The sequence below is a fragment of the Balaenoptera physalus genome (genome assembly GCF_965194825.1).
Source record: "Balaenoptera physalus genome assembly, chromosome: 4".
Lineage (NCBI taxonomy): Eukaryota > Metazoa > Chordata > Mammalia > Artiodactyla > Balaenopteridae > Balaenoptera > Balaenoptera physalus.
In genome coordinates this window covers 21,428,037-21,453,150 of record NC_138891.1, presented here as the reverse complement: position 1 = coordinate 21,453,150, position 25,114 = coordinate 21,428,037, and the positions used below count along the sequence as shown (strand labels likewise).

At 37.3% G+C, this 25,114-nt stretch overlaps 1 protein-coding gene and 1 long non-coding RNA gene across 8 annotated transcripts in view; one reads left to right on the top strand and one right to left on the bottom strand.

Moving 5' to 3' along the window:
* The window catches only part of LOC309660571, a 202,219-nt gene that overhangs the window by 29,695 nt on the left and 147,410 nt on the right, over positions 1-25,114 (bottom strand). The gene's annotated exons all lie outside the window — the stretch shown is intronic.
* The window catches only part of PIK3CB (phosphatidylinositol-4,5-bisphosphate 3-kinase catalytic subunit beta), a 194,059-nt gene that overhangs the window by 98,746 nt on the left and 70,199 nt on the right, over positions 1-25,114 (top strand). For 6 of the 7 annotated variants that reach the window (XM_082461187.1, XM_082461186.1, XM_082461188.1 and 3 more), the window contains 4 exons: positions 1,489-1,712; positions 4,805-4,984; positions 7,187-7,357; positions 8,321-8,398. In XM_082461187.1, the coding sequence (XP_082317313.1) occupies positions 1,489-1,712; positions 4,805-4,984; positions 7,187-7,357; positions 8,321-8,398 (653 nt within the window). The remainder of the gene's footprint in view (positions 1-1,488; positions 1,713-4,804; positions 4,985-7,186; positions 7,358-8,320; positions 8,399-25,114) is intronic. The other variant, XM_082461189.1, reaches the window with a different exon arrangement.

Genomic DNA, 25,114 nt, shown 5'->3' with positions numbered 1-25,114 from the left:
GAAAAGTAACAGCTTGCCCCACTGTGCTTCCCTCTCCAACACTATGAAATGCTGTTAATATTATCTCAATTTTCAAGGCAAAAATTTATATGCATTCTATATTCTTTGTTTTGAATTTGCATAAAAGGAATCTTGAGAGACCCATTGTGTCCCTGCTTTATATATTTAATATATCTGGGACTTTTATCCTAACAACACAGATCTATTTCATTCATTTTAGCACTTGTACCACTCTATCATGGTATATGGATGTATCTTAATTTTTTTAACCAGGTCTTAATGATTATCTTTAGGTTATTTCCAGTTTTTTATTTATTATAAACAAAGCTACAGTGAACATGCTTGCACTGATACCATGTTATCTGTACAATTATTTCCATAGATTTGTGGAAATAAACAATCATGCAAATGAGAACAGACTTTTTACTCAGAGCTTGCTATAATAAAGGAATTTTGTGTTTGGCAGTGACTCAAAGTCAGGCAGGGGAGTGATAAAGTTTTACGGTAGAGAAAGTGAATGGCTTTCATGTATGCCTGATGGAAGTTGCTGGCAGGAGGAAGCTCAAGGTGGGCTCACGAGAAGCTGGGCATCTTACGTGGTTGGTTTGGGGAACGTATTTGACTTTCACTGGTTGGTCCTGAGTCTCTCAGGTTGCAGTTCCTGTTGGTGGAATACCAAGGTCAAAACGTGTGTGTGTGTGTGAGTGTGAGTTCTAATAAATATTAAATATGCCTATTTCTCTTCTATCCCTTCCAGCTTAAGGTTTTGTCCAACTTTAAAATGTTTGCCAATCTGATAGGTAAAAACTAATGCACATATAAAAATTTATACATGTTCTTTTATTATTTTAGATATCTAGAATTACTTATTAGAATAATTATAAGCTTATGAACAGGCTGTTATATAGTTATCTTCATGGCAGAAGTGGTTCATAATTCAGTACAACAAAAAATAGTTTTATGTTTATGAGATTTTTGACTAATTGATATACTATAACCATTGTTGAAAAATCACAGTAAACTGAAAGTTTATAAAATTTTAAGTTTACTGAGTTTTAAGTTAAGTAATAACTTGAGTTTTAGGCTTATTTGTAAAGTTTTCAGATTCTTAGCCTTTCTTAAATATTTTAAATGTGATTTACTTGATTTGTAAAGAAAAACTGTGGCTCTTTCATATGTGGTTTTAAAATAGTACTGTGAATTTCAGTGATTATCTTTTTAAAATTGGTAACCAACTATATTTCTTTAAGAGGTTTCAAGTTTATATTCTTTAGAAATCTAATTGTGTGTTCATCTTCTATACATGAAGTTCGTTATTTTATCTTGAATATTCTTTTTATCTTTCATAATATTCTCTTTATCTTTCATAATATTTTCCTGCTCAGTTTTGTTGGCTTCATAAAAACCAAGCATCCAAATTATCTTTTTTTGAGTATATTTTGTATTCTCTTAGCTACTCAAAATGACACGTTTAAAATTTTTGTTTAGGTCTGCATGAATTTGATGCCTTGAAGGATCCTGAGGTGAATGAATTCCGAATAAAAATGCGCAGATTCAGTGAGGAAAAGATTCAGTCGCTTGTGGGATTGTCTTGGATGGATTGGCTAAAGCACACCTATCCACCAGAGCATGAACCATCCATTCCTGAAAATTTAGAAGATAAACTTTACGGAGGAAAGCTCATTGTGGCTGTTCATTTTGAAAATTGTCAGGTAGTATTATATTATTTTAAGAAATACTTTATAATAAATTTGTGAATTTTACCAGAATGCAGCACCAATGTTAGAGGAGGCTGTTGCTCACCTAGTAAACACTGACAAAGAGCATTTTTAGATTTAAGATGGAAATATATTTAGGATTATATCTGACAACCTAAAGTGACACATCCTTTGCACATATATGGTTTTTTGATGCATTTTTGTCTAGATCGGGGTCCACAAACTGCAGTGGTTTTGAATGGTTTTTATATTTTTAAAGGGAGGTAAAAAACTCAAAGAATTTTGAAGGATGTTAAAAAGAAAAGAAAGAAGAATATGCGACAGATACTCATATGTTGTTAGCAAAGCCTAGTTCTTTAGAGAAAAAGTTTGCCAACCCCTGGTATAGATAATTTTTTTTTTTTTAAAGGTTTTTTTTTTTTAAACATTTTTTAAAAAATTTATTTATTTTTATTTATTTTTGGGTGTGTTGGGTCTTCGTTTCTGTGCGAGGGCTTTCTCTAGTTGTGGCGAGCAGGGGCCACTCTTCATCGCGGTGTGCGGGCCTCTCACTATCGCGGCCTCTCTCGTGGCGGAGCACGGGTTCCAGACGTGCAGGCTCAGTCCTTGTGGCTCACGGGCCTAGTTGCTCCGTGGCATGTGGGATCTTCCCATACCAGGGCTCGAACCCGTGTCCCCTGCATTGGCAGGCACATTCTCAACCACTGCGCCACCAGGGAAGCCCCGATAATGTTGTTTAATGTAGATATAATTTTATTTTCTCATGTGATTTTTCTCTTCTCTATAAAATGAAAGGTTGATCAAAGAGCTCTTTTTTTCCATTTTCTTACATTTGCGTTCTGTGAATATGTGAACTAAGTGCCGATACGGAATTGGGCATTATAATAGAGTGTATATTTAGTTAATCTGTATCTGAATGTTCATAGCAATTTTACAAACTAGATTATGCTACTGCCTTTATATGAAGTGTGCTCATTTTATCATCTAGTCTCTGGCCTTGGAATTAGGGTAGGAGTACAAGGATATTTTGTTTTGTTCTTCAATTAACAAAACCTTTATCAGTAGCCATTCTATATTGAGCACTTTACTATGCCAGGAATTATGAAAGGTATTTTTGAAATATATTCTCTACTTCTCACAACAACCCAATAAAGTGTTGTTATTTTATCCCCATTTTATAGTGAAGAAACTGAAAGGGAGAGAAGTTTGAGTTCTTTTGTGCCCTGCTTCATAGCTGGTCAGTGGTAGAGCCAGGATTTTTTCCAGGTGTTTCTCATTTTATCAAGTTGGCCTCCTTTCCAAAAACACGTTATTAAGTATTTGTTAGGTCAGATGTAAAAAAAGGATCCTACATTCAGGCATTTTGCAAGGGAAGTTTGTCTAGAGAAAAAAAAAAGAAAACAATTTGCCACTCTATACTGAGATATGTTGAGACTCAAGTTCAATTTAAGCCAAGAATTGGATATCATAAAGTGTAAAGATCAATTTAAAATACTGTTTAGGGAATTCTGCATTGTTGAAAGAGCTGAAATAGGGAATTTTACTGTTAAAAGGTGATTAGAATTCAACTTGAAAATACCTGCTCCGGGCAATTTGTCCATCTAGGTCAGTTTGAATTTCATCACATATGGGTCAAACCTCTACTGGATATACAAATTTTAATGTTAACATCATTGTAACAAAGTATATGTGAAAAGAAGTGTTTTGAAGTTAGAAGAGAAATATAGATGTAAAATCTTATTGGATTCAAGCAGTCATAGAACTTAATGGTGAAAGGAGTTTAGACATCATCTAGGCAGACTCTTTATATAACATAATAATTCTTTTCACCATCCTTTATATCCTGTGTCTCTAACCAAATACATCCAGTTGCTATGGGAGCCCTCTGCCTACTGAAGTAGCATGTTTTCACTGTGAGCAAGCACACATTTAAATTTTGAATTTAAAAAATTAAATTCAAACGGTCTTTCTGTGACTTCTGCTCGTCTGGTTATACTTTCCTATTTAATAAGTATCCATTCAATCTCTCTTTATTCTACATGCCAGATATTCAGATAATTGGAATATAGCTATCACATGTCTCCTTAGTCTCCTTTTCTTCTGGCTAGATACTTCCCAGGGATTAAACCAAAAATTCGTAGAGTTTTTGATCATACAGAATAGTAAATTTTTAAGTTATGAAATAATTTTAGGAAGTCACATAGAGTTTATAGATTTTTTTAAAAAATAAATTTATTTATTTTATTTATTTATTTTTGGCTGTGTTGGGTCTTCGTTGCTGGGCGCGGGCTTTCTCTAGTTGCGGTGAGCGGGGGCTACTCTCCGGTGCGGTGCACGGGCTTCTCATTGCGGTGTCTTCTCTTGTTGCGGATCACGGGCTCTAGGCACGCGGGCTTCAGTAGTTGTGGCACGTGGGCTCAGTAGTTGTGGCTCGCGGGCTCTAGAGCTCAGGCTCAGTAGTTGTGGCGCACGGGGTTAGTTGCTCCGCAGCATGTGGGATCTTTCCGGACCAGGGCTCGAACCCGTGTCCCCTGCATTGGCAGGCAGATTCTTAACCACTGCTCCACCAAAGAAGCCCGAGTTTATAGATTTTTATTTAGGCTATTATTGCTTTAAAAAAAAACCAAACCCCATACCGTAATTTATTGCCAACACTATTTCATAAGTGAATAAACATTTTACCATCAAAAAATAGGAATGACAGAATCTCAGAATAAAGGATGTTTGGCAACCTACTCCATCATACATGCATCTCCCCGCCCACCCCCCCTCAAATTCTATAAAATTCTCATTTGGCCATTTCACCATCACTGCTGATAACCAGCATTGGGAAGCAGCATGTGGGAACACTAAACTAAAAATGAGATGAACTGTAACAAGGTATTCATTTAGGTTAAAAAATGATTTTCCAGGATTGGTAGGGGGAAAGAAAATTTACTGGAAATTAAATGTAAAGGATGTACATGTGTAAACATTATGTATAGTTGTATACAGTGTAGTACTTAATAATAAGTACAAATGTAAAGAGTGTTTTTTTTTTCCAGTGTAAATACAAAATTGCTTCTTTTTTCTACCCCCCTTTTTAGGATGTGTTTAGCTTTCAAGTATCTCCTAATATGAATCCTATCAAAATAAATGAATTGGCAATCCAAAAACGTTTGACTATTCATGGGAAAGAAGATGAAGTTAGCCCCTATGACTATGTGTTGCAAGTCAGTGGGAGAGTAGAATATGTGTTTGGTGATCACCCACTAATTCAGTTCCAGGTATGTGCTTTAACTATCAATTTACCATTTATTTACATTTAGTCATGAATTCTTTGAGTAGATGTTTTATGCAGGGAATTGATGTGCCTCAGGTTATTTTTGGAGTATAGTGGAGTTTAAATAAGATATGTGCATTGCGACACCCCTTCCCCCAGCATAAGGTATGCTATTTAAAGAAGCTTTGCCTTCAAGGAACTTGAGGATATTTTTGTTGAAATTACATTTGGAGACTAAAAAATGGTCGTTACATAAAGAATGCTGGGTTAAGTGCCAAGTTAGAGGTAAATAGTAACAGAATTTTAGGAAAATATGTGATTACTCTTTCTTTAAAAATTTATTTAATTTATTTATTTATTTTTGGCTGCATTGGGTCTTCGTTGCTGCGCTCAGGCTTTCTCTAGTTGTGGCGAGCGGGGGCTGCTCTTCGTTGTGGTGTGCGGGCTTCTCATTGCCGTGGCTTCTCTTGTTGTGGAGCACAGGCTCTAGGCGCACGGGCTTCAGTAGTTGTGGCACGCAGGCTCAGTAGTTGTGGCTCGTGGGCTCTAGGCTCACGGACTTCAGTAGTTGTGGCGCGCGGGCTTAGTTGCTCTGCGGCATGTGGGATCTTTCCTGACCAGGGCTTGAACCTGTGTCCCCTGCATTGGCAGGCAGATTCTTAACCACTCTGCCACCATGGAAACCTGTGGTTACTCTTATTTGTGATTTTTGTTGTTTGTTTTAAGCAAGAGGGATACAGGCATGCCAGTTATTAAGTGATGTCTGTTTCAGAAGGAACTCTGATTTATTACCAGGTAACAGGGGATTTTGTATCCTCCCCTTCTTTTTTTTTTTCAAATTTTTAGTGTAGCCCTTAATCCTTGGTTTAGTAGGTAGAAGGTCTAGCAGCAGTTATAACCTCTGTGCACAGCTTTGGGATCTGTGGCATTCTGACAGTAAGTGCTTGAACTCTAGCCTGTCAGAGGAAGAAGGAAGATGAAAAGTGCTTGGTGGTAACATCTAAGTACTGACTTCTTCCCTTCATGTTCTGCCATCTTTTAAGTAGCCTCCTGCTTCTTTAACACTTTTTTTAAACCTTAATAAGGGGAAAGTATATTGTTTTGCTCAAACTGGAATTTGTTATTACAAAGAAAACTAAAGACGTGTGTGTTTTTTGTACAAGGTCATGTGAGAAAGAAAATATACAATGAAGGTGAAGGAACCTGAAGGAAATGAAATGATACATCTTTCATAGTGAAAAGTTTTTGAATGAATATATTTATCATACTATCATGTTAACTCCCACTTGTAGGCCAGTCTGGAATTTTTTTTTTGTTTTTTTCCAAAAGTGTATTTTCAGTGGTTCTGAATTGAATACAATATACTGAGTCACACTTTATATCTGTATAGGAAATTTATTATAGTGAGGAGTACATTGGATTTCTATTCATTATGTTAGGAATCTTTGGTAATGTGAATAACCACCCCTCTTCTTATATGCCTCTGGAGAATCATCCTGGTTTCATGGAAATGAAACTGAGCATCAAGCTCGGATGGCCCGTAAGTTTTTGATGGAAAGGCAGTAATGGATGCCTGGAGCCCTGTGCTGAAAAGGTACCAGGTCTGCCTCAGAGATCCATGGAAATGTGGCCACCTCAGGACTTATAAAAAATGGCCACATGTGTACTACGTATTCACCTTTCCTGACTTACTGGTCAGAGCTTGCAGTGTGGCATCACAGTCTATGACGATCAAGTCCTGCCCCTGGAAAGGTGTGCCAGTTGGTCATACTGTCATGTATTAAGTGCAGAGAAGAGAAAACAAAACATCTATACTGTGGCACATATTTCTCCAAGGTTTAGCAAACAGAAAAGAAGTCAGAGAGGTGGATTTAAATCCAGGTGTTAAAGATACTAGCTGTGTAACTTAGCCTTCTGATTTTCAGTTCTTTAATCTATTAAAAGGGGAAAATCTGTCTTTTAGAGTTATGAAGATTAGCTCTAACGTACAAGAAGTATCTAGTTCAGTTCTCAGGTACGTAGATGTTCAGTTAATTGTAGCAGTTTTATGTTGTGATTTTTATTTCTCATATTCTTGACATTGAGTTGTTGTTTAAGATACACTTTCACAGTGCATTTGTTCTAGTGTTGTTCAGCTTAATTTTATTCTTCTGTTGATTTAAGTTTTGCTTGAAAATCCTTACCTTATTCTTTCTTGCCACTGTAGTATATCCGGAACTGTGTAATGAATAGAGCCTTGCCCCATTTTATACTTGTGGAATGTTGCAAGATCAAGAAGCTGTATGAACAGGAAATGATTGCCATAGAGGCTGCCATAAATCGAAATTCATCTAACCTTCCTCTTCCTTTACCACCAAAGAAAACTCGAATTATTTCTGTAAGTTTCATGTGTGAACCTTTGGTAACCCCAAAAGGCACGTGATTTTTTTGGTTAGGTTGTATGCTTAAGCCTCACACATATATTCTTTGCTTAGTTTTCCTTCTGTGGAAAATGCATCTTTTCCACAGAATATTAATATTAATATGAATTAATATTAATATTCCACAGAATATTAATGCATATTTGCCAAAGATCCATCACCATTTATTAGTAATTATCTTTTTAGCTACCCTTCTTTTTCCTTACTCAGGCTACATATGATTGTAAACAGGCCATTTATGTTTTCAATTATCTTTTGGTGCTAAAGATAAATGCCCTCAAATTTGAGATATTTTGAGATTAGAGCTAAATGTGGGACTTCAAAGAGCAAGTTGAGCATTCTAGTAGAAAAGTTAGATGTGCTGAGATAGTTGATTTTCTGGTATATCTCATTTCTGTCAGTTTATCTATAATAGTGTTTTGGTATAATTTGTCTGTTTTCTTTCTTTCTGATTGAATACTTTTAGACTTCAAATGTAACAAAGGCATCATTTTTTTCTAGAATGTAATATATTTGTATAAAGCAAATCTTAAGTTTGTATTCATTAGAACACAACAGTTTTAAAATAGTTCTTCAGTCTTAAGAAATTGCATGTTTAACCATTCCTTGATGATTAAGTTATTATCTTTATATTAATTTATTGGTCAATTCTTAATTTATGCAAAACTTTTAATACTATTTTTTAATGGTGTTTAGTGAATTTCTTAGCAATACTGGAATGCTGCCTGTTTTGCCTTGAGAACTAAGTGCTAGTGGCTGTGATGGTTAATTTAATATATGTGATTTTCAGTTGTTAGTTCAGAGGTGTATTTTCATTATTTTACCAATGGAAATGAGAACTGATAAGGCTATTTCATTGCTAGCATAGAATATTCATTTCGTTCATTAAAATACTCTGTCTTTATTTCATTTTTTTACAGCATGTTTGGGAAAATAACAACCCTTTCCAAATTGTCTTGGTTAAGGGAAATAAACTTAACACAGAAGAAACTGTAAAAGTGAGTACTTGTTAAGATTTGAATTTATCTTCTGCTCCATTATTTGAATAAGTCACTGATATGCTCAGTCAAAGTCACATTGGAGATGAATTTTACCCATATTGGTTAATTACAGGAGATAGAGTATGGTATATAGGACAATTAAGAATTTTTGTTTTAAAATATTCTTTGAATAGTTTGAGATGTACTGGGTAGATTGACATTTTCCCAGTGTATATAATGGAAAAGAAATTGGTTTAGATCAAGAATTCAGCAAGTAAAATTTAAGCCAAACCTATAGGTCACATGTTTTTGTGCAGGCTTACTCTCCTTTCTCAGCTTTGCTTAGAGCTGCACAATAGCCTCTCTTACCCCCTCCCCCTTTTTTTTCCATTTAAACTTGCAGAAAATGTAATATTATTTCCTGAAATAAAATAGATGACTCTATTGTAGACCACAACTTGTTAACACATGAGGATTTATTGCACTACCCCTACAGTTAAGACTTAACAAGGCATTTTGTCTGAAAGTGTAAAGCATACATTTTCCTCTATTTTGCTTGGCAGGAAATTAAGTGAATAGTTTTGTGATCCAAGAAAGAGATTCAGTTAGTTTGAGATGTTTGCTGGCATGAGGATATATTCAGGAGCACCTTGCCAAAGATTACCAGTGGCTTGCTTTTATAAATGGACATTAAAGATTCTTTGGGTAGCTGTCATTAAAATAAGGGATTTTTTTCACTTATATTCTTAGCTAGATTTTAATTTTTTTTTAATTTTATTTATTTATTTATTTATTTATTGGTTGCATTGGGTCTTCATTGCTGCATGCGGACTTTCTCTAGTTGCGGTGAGCGGGGGCTACTCTTCGTTGTGGTGTGGAGCACAGGCTCTAGGCGCATGGGCTTCAGTTGTGGCATGCGGGCTCTGTAGTTGTGGCTGTGCTAGAGCACAGGCTCAGTAGTTGTGGTGCACGGACTTAGTTGCTCCACGGCATGTGGGATCTTCCTGGACCAGGGATCGAACCTGTGTCCCCTGCATTGGCAGGCGGATTCTTAACCACTTCGCCACTAGGGAAGTCCTAGATTTTAATTTTTAATGAGTATGCTTATGGCCAATTACCCTTTGTTTTCTATTTTAGTGGTAATTTAATTTTTCCCTTTAATTTAAATTTTCATTATTCATTTTTTCCAATGGCAAAAGTATAACATGATTGTTGCAACAGGCAAAAAAAGTCCAAACATGATTTAAGAAAAAAGTTGCTGATCTCTCCTCCCCATCTCTTTACCATCATATGGGATTCAAGGTCAACAGGCCTTGAGTGACCTCCATGTTTATACAAATATATATTCACATATGGTTTATACAAATATATATAAACATATTGTTGTGTTTATTTTGTTGATTGGTCGGTTTCTTAAAGAAAAGGGATGATGTTATATATATTATTCTATAATTTGATTTCTTCACTTTATATCTTGGATGGTCCTCTGGATTACTAAATATTTAGTAGAGTTCCTCGGGAATTATATTTCTTTTTTTTTTTTTTTTGACTTTTTATTTTATTTTATTTTTTTCACGCACACACACTGTATTTTATTTTTACAAGAGATAAACTGACACCAAACATTGTAAATGGATGACCACAACAAAAGCAACAATGATTGCAATTACCAAACACGAAACAAACTCATACTATGTCATAACGTTGACATTCAGTCCAGTAATCCTCCACTGTAACAGCTCCTTTACTTTGCAGTGAAAATTGATTTGTATATTTTTTGCCTCTGAGTCCTTGTGGGATTTTTTTTTTTTTAATTAATTAATCAATTAATTTATTTTTGGCTGTGTTAGGTCTTCGTTTCTGTGTGCAGGCTTTCTCCAGTTGCGGCGAGCACTCTTCATCGCGGTGCGCTGGCCTCTCACTGTCGCGGCCTCTCCCGTTGCGGAGCACAGGCTCCAGACGCGCAGGCTCAGTAGTTGTGGCTCACGGGCCCAGTTGCTCCGCGGCATGTGGGATCTTCCCAGACCAGGGCTCGAACCCGTGTCCCCTGCATTGGCAGGCAGATTCTTAACCACTGCGCCACCAGGGAAGCCCTTTTTTTTTTTAATTCAACCAGAAAGTCACAAAAATTATAATCATCCTCATCAATTCACTCAGTCCCATGAATTAATTTTTTTTTTCATCTTGATCTTTTGTTAGGACTTTTATGAATTCATCAGTTTTCCATTAGAGTTCTGAAAATGCTTATTCATTCAGTTCAGCAGTATAGTCAGTTACCAGAAACCTGTACTTGTCAGAGTCTTTTCCTTGAATTCCTTGAAGATGAAACCCTTTTATAGGAACATTTTTGCAAAAGCATCAGAGTACACCCAGAACTGTCTGTAAATGACAAAAGACTTAAAAATGACCACGGTTAAAGATTTGATGAAAGTTCATAATAATGCAATTGACAAAGAAATTTAGTTATTTCTGAGATATACATTTTAAAGTAATAACTAGAATTATGACTTATAACATTATACCAGAACATATAAGATTTTTAGAAATTTCATGTAATGTCTGAAACATTTATATTAACATATTTCCATACAAATAAACCAAAGTTTAATATTAGTTGTTTATTTGTTTGTTTTTTTATACTGCAGGTTCTTATTAGTCATCAGTTTTATACACATCAGTGTATACATGTCAATCCCAATCGTCCAATTCAGCACACCGCCATCCCCACCCCACCGCGGTTTTCCCCCCTTGCTGTCCATACGTTTGTTCTCTACATCTGTGTCTCAACTTCTGCCCTGCAAACCAGTTCATCTGTACCATTTTTCTAGGTTCCAAATATCTGCGTTAATATACGATATTTGTTTTTCTCTTTCTGACTTACTTCATTCCGTATGACAGTCTCTAGATCCATCCACGTCTCAACAAATGACTCAATTTCGTTCCTTTTTATGGCTGAGTAATATTCCATTGCGTATATGTACCACAACTTCTTTATCCATTCGTCTGTCCATGGGCATTTAGGTTGCTTCCATGACCTGGCTATTGTAAGTAGTGCTGCAATGAACATTGGGGTGCATGTGTCTTTTTGAATTACGGTTTTCTCTGGGTATATGCCCAGTAGTGGGATTGCTGGATCATATGGTAATTCTATTTTTAGTTTTTTAAGGAACCTCCATACTGTTCTCCATAGTGATTGTAGCCATTTACATTCCCACCAACAGTGCAAGAGGGTTCCCTTTTCTCCACACCCTCTCCAGCATTTGTTGTTTGTATATTTTCTGATGATGCCCATTCTAACTGGTGTGAGGTGATAACTCATTGTACTTTTGATTTGCTTTCTCTAATAATTAGTGATGTTGAGCAGCTTTTCATGTGCTTCTTGACCATCTGTATGTCTTCTTTGGAGAAATGTCTGTTTAGGTCTTCTGCCCATTTTTGGATTGGGTTGTTTGTTTCTTTAATATTGAGCTGCATGAGCTGTTTATATATTTTGGAGAGTAATCCTTTGTCCGTTGATTCGTTTGCAAATATTTTCTCCCATTCTGAGGGTTGTCTTTTCGTCTGTTTATGGTTTCCTTTGCTGTGCAAAAGCTTTGAAGTTTCATTAGGACCCATTTGTTTATTTTTGTTTTTATTTCCATTACTCTAGGAGGTGGATCAAAAAAGATCTTGCTGTGATTTATGTCAAAGAGTGTTCTTCCTATGTTTTCCTCTAAGAGTTTTATAGTGTCTGGTCTTACATTTAGGTCTCGAATCCATTTTGAGTTTATTTTTGTGTGTGGTGTTAGGGAGTGTTCTAATTTCATTCTTTTCCATGTAGCTGTCCAGTTTTCCCAGCACCACTTATTGAAGAGACTGTCTTTTCTCCATTGTATATCTTTGCCTCCTTTGTCATAGATTAGTTGACCATAGGTGCGTGGGTTTATCTCTGGGCTTTCTATCTTGTTCCATTGATTTATGTTTCTGTTTTTGTGCCAGTACCATATTGTCTTGATTACTGTAGCTTTGTAGTATAGTCTGAAGTCACGGAGTCTGATTCCTCCAACTCCGTTTTTTTCCCTCAAGACTGTTTTGGCTATTCGGGGTCTTTTGTGTCTCCATACAGATTTTAAGTTGATTTGTTCTAGTTCCATAAAAAATGCCACTGGTAATTTGATAGGGATTGCATTGAATCTGTAGATTGCTTTGGGTAGTATAGTCATTTTCACAATACTGATTCTTCCAATCCAAGAATATGGTATATCTCTCCATCTGTTGGTATCATCTTTAATTTCTTTCATCAGTGTCTTATAGTTTTATGCATACAGGTACTTTGGTTCCCTAGGTAGGGAACCTAATTATTCCTAGGTATTTTATTCTTTTTGTTGCAATGGTAAATGGGAGTGTTTCCATAATTTCTCTTCCAGATTTTTCATCATTAGTATATAGGAATGCAAGAGATTTCTGTGCATTAATTTTGTATTCTGCAACTTTACCAAATTCATTGGTTAGCTCTAGGAGTTTTCTGGTGGCATCTTTAGGATTCTCCATGTATAGTATCATGTCATCTGCAAACAGTGACAGTTTTACTTCTTCTTTTCCAATTTGTATTCCTTTTATTTCTTTTTCTTCTCTGATTGCCATGGCTAGGACTTCCAAAATTATGTTAAATAATAGTGGTGGGAGTGGACATCCTTGTTTCGTTCCTAATCTTAGAGGAAATGCTTTCAGTTTTTCACAACTGAGAATGATGTTTGCTGTGGGTTTGTCATATGTGGCCTTTATTATGTTGAGGTAGGTTCCCTCTATGCCCACTTTCTGGAGAGTTTTTATCATAAATGTGTGTTGAATTTTGTCAAAAGCTTTTTCTGCATCTATTGAGATGATCATATGGTTTGTATTCATCAATTTGTTAATATGATGTATCACATTGATTGATTTGCATATATTGAAGAATCCTTGCATCCCTGGGATAAATCCCACTTGATCATGGTTTATGATCCTTTTAATGTGTTGCTGGATTCTGTCTGCTAGTATTTTGTTGAGGATTTTTGCATCTATATTCATCAGTGATATTGGTCTGTAATTTTCTTTTTTGTAGTATCTTTGTGTGGTTTGGGTACCAGGGTGATGATGGCCTCATAGAATGAGTTTGGGACTGTTCCTTCCTCTGCAATTTTTTGGAAGAGTTTGAGAAGGACGGGTGTTAGCTCTTCTCTAAATGTTTGATAGAATTCACCTGTGAAGCCATCTGGTCCTGGACTTCTGTTTGTTGGAAGATTTTTAATCACAGTTTCAATTTCATTACTTGTGATTGGTCTATTCATATTTTCTGTTTCTTCCTGGTTCAGTCTTGGAAGGTTATACCTTTCTAAGAATTTGTCCATTTCTTCCAGGTTGTCTATTTTATTGGCATAGAGTTGCTTGTAGTAGTCTCTTAGGATGCTTTGTATTTCTGTGGTGTCTGTTGTAACTTCTCCTTTTTCATTTCTAATTTTATTGATTTGAGTCCTCTCCCTCTTTTTCTCGATGAGTCTGGCTAAATGTTAATCAATTTTGTTTATCTTCTCAAAGAACCAGCTTTTAGTTTTATTGATCTTTGCTATTGTTTTCTTTGTTTCTATTTCATCTGTTTCTGCTCTGATCTTTATGATTTCTTTCCTTGTGCTAACTTTGGGTTTTGTTTGTTCTTCTTTCTCTCGTTCCTTTAGGTGTAAGGTTAGATTGTTTATTTGAGATTTTTCTTGTTTCTTGAGGTAGGCTTGTACTGCTATAAACTTACCTCTTAGAACTGCTTTTGCTGCATCCCATAGGTTTTGGATTGTCGTGTTTTCATTGTCATTTGTCTCTAGGTATTTTTTGATTTCCTCTTTGATTTCTTCAGTGATCTCTTGTTTATTTAGTAACGTATTGTTTAGCCTCCATGTGTTTGTGTTTTTTACGTTTTTTCCCCTGTAATTCATTTCTAATCTCTTAGCATTGTGGTCAGAAAAGATGCTTGATATGATTTCAGTTTTCTTAAGTTTACCGAGGCTTGATTTGTGATCCAAGATGTAATCTATCCTGGAGAATGTTCCGTGCGCACTTGAGAGGAAAGTGTAATCTGCTGTTTTTGGATGGAATGTCCTATAAATATCAATTAAATCTCTCTGGTCTATTGTGTCATTTAAAGCTTCTGTTTCCTTATTTATTTTCATTTTGGATGATCTGTCCATTGGTGTAAGTGAGCTGTTAAAGTCCCCCACTATTATTGTGTCACTATCGATTTCCTCTTTTATAGCTGTTAGCAGTTTCCTTATATATTGAGGTGCTCCTTTGTTGGGTGCATATATATTTATACTTGTTATATCTTCTTCTTGGATTGATCCCTTGATCATTATGTAGTGTCCTTCCTTGTCTCTTATAATATTCTTTATATTAAAGTCTATTTTATCTGATATGAGTATAGTTATTCCAGCTTTCTTTTGATTTCCATTTGCATGGAATATCTTTTTCCATCCCCTCACTTTCAGTCTGTCTGTGTCCCTAGGTCTGAAGTGGGTCTCTTGTAGACAGCATATATACGGGTCTTGTTTTTGTATCCATTCAGCCAGTCTGTATCTTTTGGTGGGAGCATTTAATCCATTCACGTTTAAGGTAATTATCGATATGTATGTTCCTATGACCATTTTCTTAATCGTTTTGGGTTTGTTTTTGTAGATCCTTTTCTTCTTTTGTATTTCCCACTTAGAGAAGTTCCTTTAGCATTTGTTGTAGAGCTGGTTTGGTGGTGCTGAATTCTCTTAGCTTTTGCTTGTCTGTAAAGCTTTTGATTTCTCCATCCAGTCTGAATGAGATCCTTGCCGGGTAGAGTAATCTTGGTTGTAGGTTCTTCCCTGTCATCACTTTAAGTATATCATGCCACTCACTTCTGGTTTGTCGAGTTTCTGCTGAGAAATCAGCTGTTAACCACATGGGAGTTCCCTTGTATGTTATTTTTTGTTTTTCCCTTGCTGCTTTCAATAATTTTTCTTTGTCTTTAATTTTTGCCACTTTGATTACTATGTGTCTCAGCGTATTTCTCCTTGGGTTTATCCTGTATGGGACTCTCTGCGCTTCCTGGACTTGGGTGGCTATTTCCTTTCCCATGTTAGGGAAGTTCTCAGCTATAATCTCTTCAAATATTTTCTCTGGTCCTTTCTCTCTCTCTCTTCTCCTTCTGGGATCCCTATAATGCGAATATTGTTGCGTTTAATGTTGTCCCAGAGGTCTCCTAGGCTCTCTTCATTTCTTTTCATTCTTTTTTCTTTATTCTGTTCCGCAGCAGTGAATTACACCATTCTGTCTTCCAGGTCACTTATCCGTTCTTCTGCCTCAGTTATTCTGCTATTGATTCCTTCTGTTGTATTTTTCATTTCAGTTATTGTATTGTTCATCTCTGTTTGTTTGTTCTTTAATTCTTCTAGGTCTTTGTTAAACATTTCTTGCATCTTCTCAATCTTTGCCTCCATTCTTTTTCCGAGGTCCTGGATCATCTTCACTATCATTATTCTGAATTCTTTTTCTAGAAGGTTGCTTATTTCCACTTCATTTAGTTGTTTTTCTGGGGTTTTATCTTGTTCCTTCATCTGGTACAGAGCCCTCTGCCTTTTCATCTTGTCTATCTTTCTGTGAATGTGGTTTTTGTTCCACAGGCTGCAGGATTGTAGTTCTTCTTGCTTCTGCTGTCTGCCCTCTGGTGGATGATGCTATCTAAGAGGCTTGATGGGAGGGACTGGTGGTGGGTAGAGCTGACTGTTGCTCTGGTGGGAAGAGCTCAGTAAAACTTTAATCCACTTGACTGCTGATGGGTGGGGCTGGGTTCCCTCCCTGTTGGTTGTTTGGCCTGAGGCAACCCAACACTGGAGTCTATCTGGGCTCTTTGGAGGGGCTAATGACAGACTCTGGGAGGGCTTAGGCCAAGGAGTACTTCCCAGAACTTTTGCTGTCAGTGTCCTTGTTCCCATGGTGAGCCACAGCCCTACCCCACTGCCTCTGCAGGAGACCATCCAACACTGGCAGGTAGGTCTGGTTCTGTCTCCCCTGGGGTCACTGCTCCTTCCCCTGGGTCCCGATGCGCACACTACTTTGTGTCTGCCCTCCAAGAGTGGAGTCTCTGTTTCCCCCAGTCCTGTCAAAGTCCTGCAATCAATTCCCACTAGGCTTCAAAGTCTGATTCTCTAGGAATTCCTCCTCCTGTTGCCAGACCCCCAGGTTGGGAAGCCTGACATAGGGCTCAGAACCTTCACTCCAGTGGGTGGACTTCTGTGGTATAAGTGTTCTCCAGTCTGTGAGTCTCCCACCCAGCAGTTATGGGATTTGATTTTACTCTGATTGCGCCCCTCCTACCGTCTCATTGTGGCTTCTCCTTTGTCTTTGGATGTGGGGTATGTTTTTTGGTGTGTTCCAGTGTCTTCCTGTCAATGATTGTCCAGCAGACAGTTGTGATTCTGGTGTTCTCACAAGAGGGAGTGAGAGCACGTCCTTCTATTCCGCCATCTTGGTTCCTCCCTCGGGTATTATATTTCTAAAGGCAGAAATCACGTATAGGCAAATACACCCTCAAGTCATATGGAGTGTTTTTTTTAAACATATATATATGATTTTGCTTAGCAGTTTGTATGTATACATGTATAATTTGCATTCTAAAAATGGGAATTCCTACTTGTTCTTCCCATTTTTTAGGGTATTGTATTTATTACTTATTTAATGCTTTTGTAGTTATTATTTCTGTACAGCCTTTTGTTGTTACTTAGTTTCTTCCTGAAGAAGACCAAAGAAGCATTCACTACATGCTTTATTTTTCTTGAGCATTATGCTTTATTTTTGTCATTGACAGATTATTTGTTAGTGACATTTTATTTCCATAGGTTTTAACAACTTCCATCAGCTATTTCAAGCTGGATTGATTCTATTGTTTGTGGTCATATATTCATAGGAATAATGGGCTTAATTAAAAGTACCCTCCCCCCCAGTCCATCTAATTCTCTAGTTCCCCCTCCTCCACCTTTTTCTCTTTCCAGTGGGGTTACATAGTTGAATTTAAGTAAATTAATGCAATTATGGCGTGACTTTCTTGTAGGTACACCTCATTCTTTTTAATTGCTACACAGGTTAGGAGTTCCATTACAATGTTGAAGAGAAATCTGGGGGAAAAAAAAAGGTGAGGGGTAGATGCGGAGCAGGGAACTTTCTTTCTTTCTTTCCAAACTTTATCCTTTTCTTAATGTACTGGCTAGGACTTTCAGTATGATGTTGAATAGAACTGCTGAGAGTAGATGTATTAGTCAGGATTCTCCAAAGGGGGGGAAAATATAATAGGGTGTGTGTGTGCGTGCATGTTTGTGTTCACACACACACACACACACACACATACACACACAGATTTATTTAAGGAATTGGCTCACATAATTAGTTGGCAAACTAGAAATCCAGAGGAGCCAGTAGTTTAGTTCTAGTCTGAGTCTGAAGGCCTGAGAACCAGGAGGCACCTATCATGAAGTTCCTGTTGAAGTTCTGTATGCTCAAGACCCAGGAAGAGGTGATGTTAGATAGTCAGGCAAAAATTCTTTCTTACTCTAAGTAGGACCTGTGTTTTTGTTCTATTCATTTCTTTCACTGATTGGATTACCACCACCTACTCTAAGGAAGGTAATCTGCTTTAGTCAGTCTACCATTTAAATGTTAATCTTATCGGGGAAAAAAAAAATCACTCTCACAGAAACACCCAGAATATCTGGATGCCCCAAGGCCCAGTCAAACGGGCAAACGAAATTAACCATCACAGTAGACATTTTTGTTTTGTTCTTAAAGAAAAGCATTTAGTCTTTCAACTTTAAGTATAATATTACCTGTAGGTTTTTTGTACATGCCTTTTATTCAAGAAATTCTCTTCTGTTTCTACTTAGCCAAGAGATTTTATCCTGAAAGGGATAGAAAAAGTTGCACTTTGTCCACTGCTTTTTCTGTATTTATTGAGGTGATTGTGTAGTTTTTATATTTTGGTCAGTTAATTTGATTGATTTTCAAAAGTTAAGACCAACCTTGCATTTCTGAAATAGGCACCACACATTGAAGATGTAGTAGCCCTTTTATATATTGCTGGATTTGATTTATTAATATTTTGTTATGAATTTTTATGTCTGTGTTCACGGGGAATATTGGTCTGCACTTTTCTTTTTGTGTAATGTCTTTGGTTTTGGAATCAGGAAAATGTTAACCTTATAAATTGAGTTGAGAAACCTTCCCCTCCTCAATTTTCTGAACAAGTTTACGTAGGATTGGTATTATTTCTTCCTTAAATATTTGGTAGGATTTACTCCAAGCCACCTGAGCCTGGAGTTTTTTTTATGGGAAGGTTTTTAATTAGAAATTTAATTTCTTTAATAGATACATAGGTAGTCATATTTTCTGTTTCTTTTGTGTCAGCTTTGATAATTTTTGTCTTTGGAAGAATTTGGTTTACTTTGATAAATTTATTGGCATTAAGTTCATAATAACCCCTCAAATTAGTTTTATGTTGCTGTGTAACAAATTACCACAAACCTAGCAGCTTAAAACAACACCTATCTATTAGCTCATATTTCTGTTGTTCAGAAGTCTAGGCATGGTGTGGCTGGGTTGTCTGCTTATGGTCTTACAGGGTTGAAATCCAGGTGTTAGTTGGGCTACGTTCCTTCCTGAAGCTCTAGGGAAGAATCTGCATCCAGGATGATTCAAGTTATTGGCCACATTCAGTTCCTTGCAGTTGTAGGCCTGAGGTTCTCCTTTGCTTGATGGCTTTTGGCTAGGGATTGCTCTCAGTTACTAGAAGCACCTTTCAGGTCCTAGCTCTGTGGCTCTCTCTATTTTCAACTCTAGAAACAGAGAACTTCTTAAGCATTAAATCCTTTTTTTGCTTTGAATCTCTTGCCAGAAGATCCTGGTCCCTTTTAAGGGCTCACCAGTGGGTCAGGCCCAGGAAGGATAATCTCCCTTTCTTTGTTTTGTTTTGTTTTGGCCATGCCGCTCAGCATGTGGGAACTTAGTTCCCAGACCAGGGATCAAACTGGCGCTCCCTGCAGTGGAAGCACAGAGTCTTAACCGCTGGACCGCCGGGGAAATCCCTCCCTTCCTTAAAGGACCCTATGTCATATAGTAAAACGTAATCATGGTAGTGAAATCCATTGTAATGGCAGTCCCAGAGATCTTACTGGGCACATGATTCTCTGGAGTCTGTAATGAAATCCTAGGTGTTCAGTGAAGATTCACTACTGTGCCTGGCTGGCATTTGAATGTCTTTCACTGTTAAAATGCTTAGAATTCTGTAGTATACAGCTTCCTGGTTGACCTTTTCCCCGCCTCGTGGCATTTCCCTTTTCAGGTCTGCATCTTAATATTCAGGAGAAGCCTTAAATCAGTGCTGCTCAAAATCTAGAAGATGGTATTAGTGCAGATATAGAGAACTCAGAAAGCCCTCTAATTATAGCACTAGTTGGAATGGGTTCTTCTAACTCTCAGAGAGAGTGGGGATCTCCCCATTTTTTCCCTCTCTTTTTTGTTTTCTGTTCTTTTCTCTGTTCTTATTTGCCCTAGTCTCCCAAGAAGTCCTGTGGCGGCAGTAACAGAGCAGCAGTGGCAGAAGCAACAGTATTGGGAACAGGCCTAAAATGCAGAGTTGAACCTTCCTCTTTGACTAGAGGAGTTGTAGCCCTAAGAGAATGGGACATATCCTGATTGGCCTCCCTCCTTTCCCTTTCTGTCCTTCTCTTTTTGGAGTAGTTGTAGGAAATGTGGATGAATAAAGCCTCAGTTTTCTGGCTAGGTGACAAGAGGAAGGGAGCCCCAGGCAACCAAAAAATACTTGGATGGGGCTTCCCTGGTGGCGCAGTGGTTGAGAATCTGCCTGCCAATGCAGGGGACACGGGTTTGAGCCCTGGTCCGGGAAGATCCCACATGCCGTGGAGCAGCTGGGCCTGTAAGCCACAATTACTGAGCCTGCGCGTCTGGAGCCTGTGCTCCGCAACGAGAGGCCGCGACAGTGAGAGGCACCGCGATGAAGAGTGGCCCCCGCTCGCCGCAACTGGAGAAAGCCCTTGCGCAGAAACGAAGACCCAACACAGCCAAAAATAAAATAAATAAATTAATTAATTAAAAAAAAATACTTGGATGATTTCAGAGTGGGACGAGCTCAGGAAACTTCTAGGTTTATTCCTGAGCTGTACATATATGGATCAGCGTCATAACTGCCTATATACTTTGAGAACTGAACTGTGGCCTAAACCACCACCCAAGTCTCAGACTAGTCACTGTATGGTGCACATGCAGGACAGATCCAGATAGCCCTGCAAAGGATTTGAAAACTGAACTGGTATTGGAACCACAACTCACAGAAGGTTTGTTGGAACTTGCAGCCAGAACCTAACCATTGTCTCCTAAAACAAACATCAACATTCTCTGTAGAATATAAACAAAACTGAGAGTCTTATAACATAATAGTCAAAATGTGTAGGATATATTTCAAAATTAATTGGCATGTAAAGAACCAGGAAAACCTCAAGTTGTATGGACCATGAGAATCAAAAGGCATCAGTGCTGAGATGACATAGATGTTGGAATTATTCACAAAGTTGTTAAAGTAGTTATTATACAAATGCTCTAACAACTAAGGGCAAAACACAAACAATGAAAAGGAATGGAAAAATAGAAAGTCTCAGCCAGGATATACAGTTGTCCATCAGTATCTGCAGGGGTTTGGTTCCAGGACCCCCAGAGGACACCAAAAGCCACAGAAGTTCAAGTAAGTTCCTTATATAAAATGGCATAGTATTCTTATACAACCTATGCACATCCTGTACTTTATTATTATTATTATTATTTTTTTTAACTTTTGGGTTTATTTATTTATTTATTTATTTATTTATGGCTGTGTTGGGTCTTCATTTCTGTGCGAGGGCTTTCTCTAGTTGCGGCAGGCGGGGGCCACTCTTCATCGTGGTGCACGGGCCTCTCGCTATCGTGGCCTCTCTCGTGGCGGAGCACTGGCTCCAGACGCGCAGGCTCAGTAAATTGTGGCTCACGGGCCTAGCTGCTCCGTGGCATGTGGGATCTTCCCAGACCAGGGCTCGAACCCGTGTCCCCTGCATTGGCAGGCAGATTCTCAGCCACTGTGCCACCAGGGAAGCCCCATATTATTATTATTTTTAAAATTAATTAACTTATTTTATTTTTGGCTGCATTGGGTCTTCGTTGCTGCACGTGGGCTTTCTCTAGTTTTGGTGAGCGGGGGCTACTCTTCGTTGCGGTGCGTGTGCTTCTCATTGAGGTGGTTTTTCTTGTTGCGGAACACGGGCTCTAGGTGTGCGGGCTTCAGTAGTTGTGGCACATGGGCTCTAGAGCGCAGGCTCAATAGTTGTGGCGCACAGGCTCAGTTGCTCCGCGGCATGTGGGATCCTCCGAGGCCAGGGCTTGAACCCATGTCCCCTGCATTGGCAGGCAGATTCCCAATCACTGAGCCACCAGGGAACCCCACATCCTGTACTTTAAATCATCTGCAGATTACTTGTAATACCCAATACAATGTAAATGCTACGTAAATAGTTACTGGAGTGCAGCAAATTCAAGTTTTTCTTTTTATCACTTTCTGGAAGTTTTTTTCCGAAATATTTTTGATCAGTGGTTGGTTTAATCTGTGGTTGCAGAACCTGTGGATAAGGAGGGCCAGCTAATTAAAAAACTTTGGGGAAAAAAAACCCCTCAATGGACTCAATAATGGAAGTAGTGTGAAAGGAAAGAGTAGTGAACTTGAAGATTAATCAATAAAATTTTCTAGTTTGAACGGAGAGAAAAATGGTTGGAGGAGAAAAAACTTCACAGAGTCTCAGATACCTGTATGACAATATCAGAAGGTCTAACACGTGTGTAATCTGCATCTCAAAAGGAAAAGGGAAGGAATGAAGCTGAGAAAAACTAAACTAAAGAAATCATCACTGGGAGCTTTCCAAAGTTGGCAAAAGACATAAATATAACATGTTTAAGAAGCCCAACGAACCCTAAGCATGATAAACCCAGAGAATTCCAAGCTCAGATATATTCCATATCAAAAATCATAACTTGGCTCTTCCTAGTTAAAAATGCCTCATAAGCCTAGTTACATGGCTCTCACCACTCCTAACCTGTTAAAATAGATATAACCTCAGGAAAGAAAAAACTATCTTAATCTTTTTGTCTTCTTATTTCAGTACCTAGAACACTCAATAAATATTTGTGCAATGAATGAATACATTTTAATGTAACTGTCTCTAACATCTTTATATCCTTAGTTAAAGGTAGCACAGGACTCCTCCCACTAAGCCAGAACAAACCTGCCTTTTTATTGTGATATACTTCATGAAACCCTGGGAATTTCAGCCTATTCATGTTACTGATCTTTTTTTGGGTGTCTAATATCAGAAGGGTAAATGTAGTGGATTTTGGCCATATCGTCGAACAAGAAGGAAATTAGGTGTTGATGTTGGGAAAAAGTTTCATATCTTGGCCAACACAACATTTTTAATTGGTGAGTTCAGGAATGCGGTCTCTGCAGGCTTGGCACACCCTTGCTGTAGCACTGTGGAACGTCCTTTACATAACAAAGCCTGCCTTCTCTCCATCTCCAAGTATTCTGGGACTTGTGAAAAAGTGTCTCTTTGGAAGCTTACTGAAGTTGGACAGTGAAACATGTGACTGTAATTAAACGTGATGGTCCTTTAAAATTCTCAACTTTTCAGAGCCTGAAGGTGATTCAGACAAAGCATCAGGAAATGTGACAATTTTGACAAAATTTCACATGATATAAATTTAGAGAATGGTTTTTCTTACTGCTTTTTCTGAAAACAAAAACCTTTTTAAATGTCTTCTACTATGGGAAATTCTAAGCTCAGAAAACACAAATTTTTTCACTTTATTTTAAATGTAGATAATTTTTTCTTCTCTTGTTTGTTTTTAACCATGTATGAACTTCAATTATTTTAGTGAATTACCAGGAGATTTCTCAATCAGACATAGTCCTAATGACTTGGTCTTAAGTATATCACACTTTGACTATTAGAGAATGATTGATATTTCAACAGTTTTCTTCAGAATGTGCAGGGTCATTTTTGTTTATTGTTACCACACCCAAGTTAGATTCATTCTTTATTGTTATTCTTTTCCACACCACACCCTTGGCTGTTGCTGTTTACAGCTAGTATAGGACTTTGCTAGGTCATTATACTTGAGTGCTTTTCTGAGCTTTGTATCCAACTGATCCATAATTTTACTGTGTTCCATATATCTGAATTTTGCCAGAAGTTGGTTGATAGAACTATAACCAGCATTTTTTGTTTTGGTTTTTTAAGTATTAACATTTATTGAGTACTTATAATGTAGTGGGCTCATTTGTTTTTATTTCTCAAAAACTGTCAAAAACCAAGAGACGCAAACGTTTTTAAGCTCAGCAATTTATTTTAAGTAGCTTGTTTTTATCACAAAAACGTGGAAAAATATTTATTTTTAAACTTGTGATTTTTCTGAATAAACTATATATTCTGTATGCAAAAGGTGATAAATTCATAAGTCTTTAATGTCACTGAGAGTAAGAATTGAATATCATTTTTATTCTGAAATGCCTATCTTCCATCCTATCATACGAAAGTTTTATGTATGTTTTGTTTTATTTATGATTTATCTACTCTCATTTCACAAATGGTTTGAGGTAAGCTCGCTTACGTGTCTCCCCCCCCCCCCACACCCAGTCTCTCATATATACACAAAAAAATATACAAAGTGTGACTTTTTAAAAAATAATCGAGGATATTTAATAGTTGAAAAAGCCAAGAGCAAGATTTGCAGTAGGTAGTTATATAATAGGATCCTGTATAACTGCTTGATGTGGACTACCGATTTCACTCTCTGCTGGCAATATAGGTAGTAGCCAAAGCAAAGGAAACATGATCAGTTATAATTTTTAGAATCTCTTGAGATAAAAATAATCTAGTTATTCATATGGTTGTAGTTCATCCTTATGTTGGAAATGGAGAGATGTTTAGCAGTTCCTTATGAAGGAGACACAGTGGGTGATAAAGTGCGCACCAAAATCCCTGCCAACATCATTATAGTGGGTAAAATGTTTCACATATCTGTCTCTTATAATATCTTTCACTGGGTAGACTTAAAATATAATATTGACAGTGCAATTCAGAAAAAATCATTCTGTGTGATACCAAAGTCATTCTGTGTAATTCAGTCTAAGTACCGTACTCAACCATGTGAGTATTTAGTTGAATGGTAATATTTGGACTTTCCGAAGAAATAAATATATTGCATGACTTTCTGGAAGTTCCGTATATGTATTTTTACTCAAAAATGGGTTTTGGATAAAGATTAGGCAGTAGAGACTTTGTTGTGGCCATTTAAGCTCAGATATATATATATCGATATATATATATCGATATATATATATCTGATATTGATTATTGATATATATATATAAGATCAAAGCCTAGAGTGGAATTAAAGTAGTCTTATAGACATGAAGTTCTTACGTGGGGTTTACATATGAATAGATGACAACCCCATCCCATCAGCCGTACACCTTTACATGGAGATCTGTGGAGTGTCAGGTGTCTATGAATTAACCTGCATTTTTCAGGAAGAAAATACACTTTAAGCCTTCTACTTCATGTAACATACACGCTATCCTCAATCTGCCCCACCCACATGACTTCAGAATTTAGTAAC